The 9,785-nt window shown below is 38.2% G+C and overlaps 1 protein-coding gene across 1 annotated transcript; it reads left to right on the plus strand.

The window, feature by feature from the left end:
- The first annotated feature begins 2,577 nt into the window (after positions 1-2,577).
- Positions 2,578-3,801, plus strand: LOC107960073 (uncharacterized). Its single transcript, XM_016896313.1, has 2 exons — positions 2,578-3,350; positions 3,423-3,801. Exons 1-2 carry the CDS (start codon positions 2,578-2,580, stop codon positions 3,799-3,801), a joined length of 1,152 nt encoding a protein of 383 aa, XP_016751802.1.
- Positions 3,802-9,785: the final 5,984 nt, after the last annotated feature.

Raw genomic sequence — 9,785 nt, forward strand, 5'->3', positions numbered from 1 at the left:
ATCGTCCTTTTTTTATTATCATATCATTATGTACACATTATTTATATTATTTTTACTACTATTATTATGTCTATTATTAGTATTAGTATTATAATTACTATTATTACACTTATATACATATATATTTATATGTAAAGTTATCAATAGTTATTTTATTATCATCTTAATATTAATATGTATTTATTTTTAACATATATATGTATATATTTATGAGGTATTATTAATAATTGTTTTGTAACATTATTATTATTATTTCTAATGTGTATGTATTATATATATTTTATACATTTTATATATATATTTATTATATATTTATGTATATATTTTTAATATCATATTATTCATATATTTTTTATATTATGTAAATATTTTCAATACTACATTATGTATATATTTTTGACTATATTGTATACATACTTTTAATACTCAATACTATTATCATAAATATGTTCTTGATATATGTATGTATATATATGTATTTTTTTATTCATATATTATTATCATCATTTTCCACTTTTTATTATACTATTTTTATTTTTGTACATACTTCTAATATCATTATTATATATATATATATGCGTGTGTGTATATTTCATGTAATATTTGTGTTTCAATATTATTATTTCTAGTATGTATATATTATGTATATATTTTTAATACTACGTATACATTTTTATTTCTATTATTACGTATATATTTTAATACATATATGTATATATTTATATACCGTTATCATTCGTTATTTCTTATTATTATTGTTTTCAATAAATATTGTATATATATTTTTAATCTAGTATTATATGTTGTACATATATATGTTCCCTGCTATTTTATATTTACATTATTATTACCATATTTAATACCATGTGTTATTATCGTTTCATACTATTATTATTTATATTATTATTATTGTTTTCATTATCATTGTCATTTTTATTTTGTCGTGTTTTATTTATTTTTACGCGTTCGATCATTTCGTTTTCCTCATATATTTGTTTATATTTGCATATTACTAGCCTTGCTATTATTTCACCTTTTATAATTGCTCATATTATTATTTTTGACGTTGTCGCACCTATTATTATGTTATTACATATTAGCACCATAATTTGCTCTCATGTTTTACCATAAATAACATTATGTTTTTCACTTGATGCCTTAAAATGATTCTTTCATAAAAGTGATATTCCGTATTTGGTAATTCGAGACAATCGTGCCCTAACTTATTGGGTTTTCGATTTTTCTCATTTAACCTAAATAACATGATACTCTTTTAAAACGCAATACGAGTTTTGAAAAATACTTATTCTCGGAGATACGAGGTGTTGTGCCCTAACTTACCGGGTATGGCATTTTGTTACCTCGAAATAGGATTTTTGCAAGTAAAGGCAATATTCGGTGTTCGAAAATTCGGGGAAACGTGCCCTAACTTACTGGGTTTCGATTTTCCTCGTTCACCTTAACTAACCGAATATCCTTTTGAAATACACGAATTTTTATATAAAAGGCAAGCTCGCTCTCAAAAATTCAAAATGTCGTGTCCTAACTTACTGGATGTGACATTTTATATTTTGAGACGAGAAGGTCTTTAACATTTGAGCATTTTCTTTACAAAGAGGGATCATATTTTAAATTCTTTCAAGTTTTCAAATTTTAGACACTAAGACACTAATTAATCAACTAGGTACCAATTTTGGGCGTATCGAGGGTGCTAATCCTTCCTCGTGCGTAACCGACTCCCGAACTCGTTCTCTGATTTTCGTAGACAAAAAAATTATCACTTTAGTAAATCTTAACTTTTATTAAAATGATTTAATTTAAGGTGATCCGATCACACCTCATCAAAAGGATTGGTGGCGACTCCATTTTAGTTTTAAAGTCGATCCCCGTTTTTTTCAAAAAAAATGGTTACGACAGCTTGGCGACTCCACTGGGGACCTCGAGAGTCGAGCCATAAATTGATTAAATTTTGTCCTTCATCGAAATTTGAAAATTCATTTTTTGTTTTACATTTATGATCCCTTCATTTGCGTTTCATATGTTTTTCTTATGGTTTTTCGTCGTCTTATTTCTATCTTTTTATTGCTTCAAGTTCTTATGTGTATATCCTCACACATTGCATTGCATGAACGTTATGGATACATCTTTTAAGTGGAAGTGAGAAACTATGCCTTCGTGAGGTTTTCACCTCCGCATGGGCTAGTAAATTGCTTTTGGGATACTTCCGTGCCTGCGTCTTTGTGAGGTTTTCATCTCCGTATAGCCGTAAGGAAATGTATTCCCTTGAATCGAACTCGGTCCGTATGAGCCTATAATGGGTGAGGATCGAGGAATCTGCTGGTTCATGTACCTTTCTTTAGAACCAAACCGCATGTGAAAAGCCCTAAGAGCCTACCCTAGGTAGAACCACACCGAACTCTAGTGGTTACCCTAGTAGGTGTTTATTTACTCTTTATTTGCTTTAAATTCTATTCTTTGTATATAATACTGACTTGTTGTGTTTTGATAATTTTCGCATGGCATCTCATCATAAAAGGGTGTTAATTTACCTTCGGTTACTAAATAGAAGAGTTTAGCATGGAAAAAGGATTTCTTGATAGAGTAGAGGATAATGCGGCCGTCCGAGTGTGGTCCGAGGGAACACAACAAGAGAAAGGAGATAGTTTGATCGAGGGATATGAGTCAGAGTTGTGGGATTTTACTCGCATCAGTGTGACTCAGAATGACCTGCAAGAGCTAAGGGATATATGGAATAGTTGGAATGGCAAAGTCAAACAACTCTTTTACTGTAACTACGGTGACCTACCCTATTTGCTCTATGTAAAGGTTGATAAGTACTTGTTCTGGGCCCTCGCACAGTTTTGGAACCCTGCTTACAGTTGCTTCATCTTCGTAGGAGTCGACTTAGTACCTACTGTGGAGGAATACATGGCATTACTTAATTGCCCGAAGATTCAGACTGATAGGGCCTATTCAAGACCTCTCAACATCCCTCCCTTTTTTAAGAAGTTGATGAATACAACGGGGATGAGCAAGCAATGGGTTACAGCCCGCATCAAGCAAAAAGGGGATAGTATGTGTATTCCTTGGAGGAATTTGAGGGACTTGATTCTTGCGCACCCGGATTCAAAGAAAAGGGTTGATGTTTTTGCCTTAAGCCTCTACGGTTTGATCCTCTTTCCTAAGGCACTCGGACACATAGATGAAGCCATCTCGGATTTATTCGATCGACTTGATAAAGGTACTACACCTGTCCCAGCAATCCTAGTGGAAACTTTTAGATCCTTGAATGCATGCCAGAGAGCGGGCGAGGGAAGATTTATTGGTTTTGCACAGCTTCTTTTGGCTTGGTTCCACAGTCATTTTTAGAAGGTGGAGAAGGTCTCCTACTGAGTATTCTCTAAGGATTATTCCCTATTAAGGGAATTAGTGGCCCCATCAAGGAGGGACGACATCTCAGAAGAGAAGTGGATAGCTATTCTCCAAAATTTGTGGGCTGAAGACATTAAATGGAGAGCTCCGTGGTTGATTCCTGACGAGATCTTATATAGGTGCGGTGATTTTGACTGGGTCCCTCTAGCTGGAATACGAGGAGCCGTTGGATACGCTCCACTGATGGTGCTAAGGCAGTACCGATCAAGACAGTTTATACCGGTGACACAGGGGTTGGCACAATGTGAGTTCTCCTATAAAGATGACAATTATAATAGGAGGGTTCGCGAGATATCAGATGCTTGGAACCAAACTCGGAGAATGAAAGAATTCACCGCAGGCCTGATGACGACCCCCGAGTATGAATAGTGGCGGGGTAGGAGAGCCAACAACAACATCCCTAGACCGAATTAAGGGAGCACTCAACCAATAGAGGAGCATTTACGAGTCATTCCATCCGAGTTAGAGATCATTAGGCAAGACTTCGAGAAAAGGAACTCTGAGATGGGAAAGAAGATAAAGCAGCTAGAGGAAGAGAAAATGAAGTTAGGATTAGACGTTGATATCCACAAGCTAGGGGCTGAGAAATTAAGGAAAGGAAAGAACAAGGCCGAGGAAGATCTGGATAGTCTAAAAACCGATTACAAGAAGCTGCGCATGTCGATAAGAACTGTAGGTTTAGGTAAAACGTCGAAGCAATGGCGCCAGGAGATCAAAGAGGAAAAGACTAGACCTGACCATTAGGAGAAAAAGTTTCAAGATGCCCGAGAACGAGAGGACACTCTGAAAAAGAGTTTGATAGAAAGTCAAAAAGAAAATGAGAAGTTACGAGCTCGGGTGGCTGAATTGGAGAGATCACTATATCAACATCGTGGCCGTGATTCTGTAATGGAGCTGAAGGTTAGTCTAAGCAGGATTGAGGAGTTGAAAGGGAGAGTAGAGGAACTCAAGACTGCGCTGCGAGATAGCAAAATTCGAGTAGAACTTCTTAAGGCAAACAACGACCATTGTAGGGAACAGCTTCACCGCTCTCAAGACCAGATTAGAGAAAGAGACTATGTCATGGGCGAAGCTGTGGATCAGGTTCGGGAGGTAGCCGATCACTTGCAAACTTTGGTAGCTCAGGCTGATGTATTAAGCTTAAAGTACGAGTTAGAATCAGATCGAGGTCGAAACTTAGCTTGGCTTCTTAGGAAAATTAAGGCTTTAGGCATTAGGGCGAAGTCGTATATGTAATCGTCCGTTCTATGTAAAGAAATTTTTCGTCTAGTGAAGTTCTTCTAATGAAATTGAATTAGAATCAACACTTTTTTTTGCATTCATGTATTTTCATTACATCACATCATATGCATTCAAAGTTATAGAAAGATCCTAATTAGTTAAAGTTTACTTCCAGAAAGGTAGAAAAGAAAACCTGGAAATCACACATCCTTACGGAACTTGTACTAAAACTAAGAACATGGATCAAAGGTTCGAGCAATTACAAAAAAGATATGCAAGATCAAATGTAAGAACAGTTGGCCAAAATGCAGAATGAAATGAGGGAGCAGATGCTAGAGGCTCAGAGAAACATGATGGCTGAAATGGCTCAGTTGCTGAGAGCTACTGATAAAGGAAAAGCTCCTATGGCGATCACTGAAGAGGAGAATGAAGGTCCTCCTCCAGGTTTTACTCCGCTTCATGTGCCCCTGCAAACTGAGGCACCTCCTAGAAGGCCATCTGTCACAGTGAGGCCTCAACATAGGCCGGTGGATACTGGAATCCCCATAAATTTCCCATCTGGGTTGGGAAATAATTTGGGTGATAGCTCGATCAACCCTATTACTCTTGATCTGGATTTAATGGAGAAGGAAAGAATGGCCATTGAATCCTTGAAACAATTGGAAGATCATTGCAGGTGGTTAGAGGAGAAGTTTAGGGTTTTAAAAGGCGCTGGCAATCATCATGGGATTGATGCCAAAGACTTAAGTTTGGTTCCAGATTTGGTGCTTCCTCATAAATTTAAGATGCTAGAGTTTGAAAAGTACAACAGGACTACTTGCCCAGAAGCACACATAAAATGTTTTGTAGAAGAATGACTGGTTATGTGAACAACGATCAACTATTGATCCATTGTTTTCAGGACAGCCTAGTGGGAGCGGCAGCTAGGTGGTATAATCAGTTGAGCCGTGTAAGAATCGGTTCTTGGAGAGATCTTGCACAGGCTTTCATGCAACAGTATAACCATGTGACTGATATGACGCCAGATAGGATCACACTTCAAAACATGGAGAAAAAGCCTAATGAAAGTTTTAGGCAATATGCACAACGATGGAGGGAGGTGGCAATGCAAGTACAACCACCATTGTTGGAAAAAGAAACCACCATGATATTTATTAACACTTTGAAGGCTCCATTTATTACCCACATGATTGGAAGCACTACCAAAAGTTTTGCAGACATAGTCATGGTAGGAGAAATGATTGAGAATGCCATAAGGGGTGGCAAAATTGAGGGGGAAACAGCCAAAAGATCGGCCCTAAGAAGAAAAGACAATGAGGTGAACAACACAAGTAGTTTCAATTCGAAGGCAGTCACAGTTAGTCAACCCAAAGTGGCTACAGGTGGGCAGCAAAGTACTCAAAGACAGGAATCAGGATCAAGACAGAATTCGGAGAGGGTGCAATTTACGCCTATCCCTGTGACGTATCGAGAGTTTTATCAAAGCCTATATGATGCACACGCTATTGCTCCATTTCACTTGAAACTGTTACAGCCCCCATACCCTAAATGGTATGATGCAAATGCTAAATGTGAATATCATGCGGGAATACCAGGACATTCAATTGAAAATTGCACTAGATTCAAGAAGGTCGTGTAAAGGCTTATCAAGATGGGGGTTGTGAGAGTCGACAATACCCCCAACGCTGAAAATCCGTTACCAGATCATGTCAATCAAGGAGTGAATGCCATTGATGGAACTAGGGAAGGAATAATCAAGGAAAATGTTGCTGAGGTGAGAATGCCTTTGAGGGTAATTTGGAAAGAGATGGTGAAGAGAGGGATGATAGCCTCTAAGAAAGAAAGAAAAGAAATGAGGAATTACTGTGAGTTCCATGGAAAAAAGGGTCATGAGACCCAAAATTGTGAAGAATTCAAAGCCTTGGTGCAAGGTTTTATTGATAATAAAGAGCTGCAAGTTTTTGAAGATAGCTCTTATAAAAAAGAAATAAATGCGTTAGAAGATAAACAACAAGAAATTAGCCGGCCAAGAATTATTATTTCCTTGCTGAGGAATAATGAAGTGGGGACGCAAACTAGGCCCAAGGTTGTAATCCATAAACCTGTATCCTTTCCTTATAAGGATAACAAAAGGGTGCCATAGAGTTATAACTGCCATGTGTCGTTTTCGGAGAAAGAAGATGTAGCCAGTGCGTCCAAGGATATACAAATCGAGGGTTCTCATACGCGAAGTGGGAAGCGGTATGATGTTGTAGGCATCAGAGAGGAGTCTACAAAAATAAGGAATGCTAGTGTGGAGAAAGAAAAAGAAGTTGAAATAACCATCAAGGAGCCGGTAAAGGAGGAGGAGGCTAAGGAATTTCTGAAGTTCCTTAAGTATAGCGAATATAATGTGGTCGAGCAGTTGCGTAAACAGTCGGCTCGCATATCAGTATTGTCTCTACTTCTGAGTTCTGAGGCGCATAGGGAAGCTTTGATGAAGGTGCTTAACGAGACATATGTCACCCATGACATATCCATTAACAAGCTGGACCGGTTGGTGAATAATATTAGCGCGGATAATTTCATCTACTTCAATGATGATGAAATCCCACCTGGGGGCATAGGATCAACCAAGGCCTTGCACATCACTACTCGGTGCAAGGGTTACACGCTTCCAAGTGTACTCATTGATAACGGGTCGGCTTTGAACGTCCTTCTATTATCCATATTGAACAGATTACCCATTGAAAGTTCGCAAATGGAAACATGTCACAATGTGGTAAGAGCCTTCGATGGAACCGAAAGGAAAGTGATGGGACGAATTGACATCCCTTTGGAAATTAGGCCAAATACATATGAAGTTGATTTCCTGGTGATAGATATCAAGCCCTCCTATAATTGTTTATTGGAGAGACCATGGATACACTCGGCAGGAGCAGTGCCCTCCTCATTGCACCAAAAGTTGAAGTTAGTGACAGATGGGCGGTTAATAACCATCAACGCGGAGGAGGACATTATAGCAGCAGTCACTAGTAAGGCCCCTTATGTCGAGGCGAATGAAGAGGCTATTGAGTGTTCTTTTCGCTCTTTAGAAATCATCAATGCAACTTTCATTTTGGAAGGAAGTGAGGTGCCGATACCCAAAATGTCTAGAGCCACAAGGATGGCCCTGCAAATGATGATGGGAAAAGGAGCATTGCCAGGAAAAGGACTAGGAAGACAGTTACAAGGAGGGATTCAAATCCCAAAACTGATTGAGAAGAAAGATCGCTTTGGTTTAGGCTTTAAGCCATACCATAAGCACAAAAGGCAGGAGATTGAGAGGCGCCAAGCGAGAAGAAATGCGCGTTTGAATGGAAGAAAAGTGGAGTGGGAACCGATGACATTCCCACCTATATCCAAATCCTTTAAATCAGGAGGACTGCTAATAAAGGAAAGTCATCAAGTTAATGCTGTGCACAATGAAAGATTAGAGAAAGGAAGCCTCGAGGGCATTCACCCTTACGAACCGGGGAGCTCTCTGAATAATTGGACTGCGGAAGACCTTCCTGTAGTCTTTAGAAATTTTTCAGAGTAATTCTAAAAACATGTTTGTTACTCTAGGGCCTAGGAGTAGTATGATTATATTTGTGAAATAGGCTTATGTTCATCTATAATTATTTAAATAAAACATAACTTTTATCAATTTTAAACAAACATTGTTTCATTTTTCCCAACCAATATTCATTTAAATTTTGACAATTCTTATTCTTTTATTCATAGCACAAAAACAATCATTCTTAGATTCATTCATTCTTTGTATACTCTTTCATACCCCACAGGTCTCTAGATATCAATGATATGAGCACTGATACTGCCACTCCTGATTTCTCTTACGAGCAAGACATGTGTTTAGAAGAATCTTAGGATTTTGAAAATGTCTAAGATCGTGACGTACCCCTCGATATGTTAAGAATGGTAAAGCAGAAGGAGAAACAAATCACACCACATGAGAAAGAGGCAATAGAGAATATAACCCTAGAGGAAGGGAAAGAGTTGAAAATTGGAACATTGATTACCGAGGACACAAGGCATAGTCTGGTTGAGTTGCTTCGAGAGTTCAAGGATATCTTCGCCTGGTCATATCAGGACATGCCCGGATTAAGTACTGACATTGTAGTACATCGTCTTCCGATAAGGCAGGATTGTAAGCCAGTCCAACAGAAGTTGCGGAGGATGCAGCCGGACATTGTTCTAAAAATAAAAGATGAGGTTAAGAAGCAGCTCGATGCAGGGTTCTTACAAGAAATGAAATACTCCGAATGGGTAGCTAACATTGTACTAGTTCCTAAGAAAGACGGTAAGGTACGAATGTGTGTTGATTACAGAGATTTAAATAAAGCTAGCCCCAAAGATAATTTCCCTCTACCACATATAGACACTTTAGTGGATAACACAGCAGGATATTCGTTGTTTTCCTTCATGGATGGTTTCTCAGGATACAATCAAATAAAGATGCATCCAGAGGACATGGATAAAACCACCTTCATAACCTTATGGGGCATCTTTTGCTACAAAGTGATGCCGTTTGGACTAAAGAACGCAGGGGAAACATACCAACGGGCCATGGTAAACTTATTCCACAACAAGATGCATAAGGATATTGAGGTATACATTGATGATATGATTTCCAAGTCACATACAGAAAAAGAGAGCATTAAGGTCTTGAGAAGATTGTTCTTGAGGTTGAGAAAATTTTAGTTGAAGCTCAATCCAGCAAAGTGTACCTTTGGAGCCAGATCGGGAAAGTTATTAGGCTTTGTAGTCAGTGAAAAGGGAATTGAAGTCGACTCAGACAAGGTCAGAGCCATACGAGAGTTACCTCCACCATGTACTCAGAAGGAAGTTTGAGGATTTCTAGGAAGGTTGAATTACATCGCTCGGTTCATCTCACAACTAACCGAAAAATGTGACCCTATCTTTTGCCTCCTCTGAAAGCACAATCAAGGTAGTTGGGATGAGGAATGCCAGAATGCTTTTGAAAAGGTCAAGCAGTATTTGTTGAATGCTCCGGTATTATCTCTACCTTGCCTAGATTAGCCGTTAATACTGTACTTGTCAGTGTTCAGTAATTCTATGGGATGTGTGCTTGGCCAGCATGACGAGTCAGG

This window comes from Gossypium hirsutum, chromosome A08, assembly GCF_007990345.1.
Source record: "Gossypium hirsutum isolate 1008001.06 chromosome A08, Gossypium_hirsutum_v2.1, whole genome shotgun sequence".
Classification (NCBI taxonomy): domain Eukaryota; kingdom Viridiplantae; phylum Streptophyta; class Magnoliopsida; order Malvales; family Malvaceae; genus Gossypium; species Gossypium hirsutum.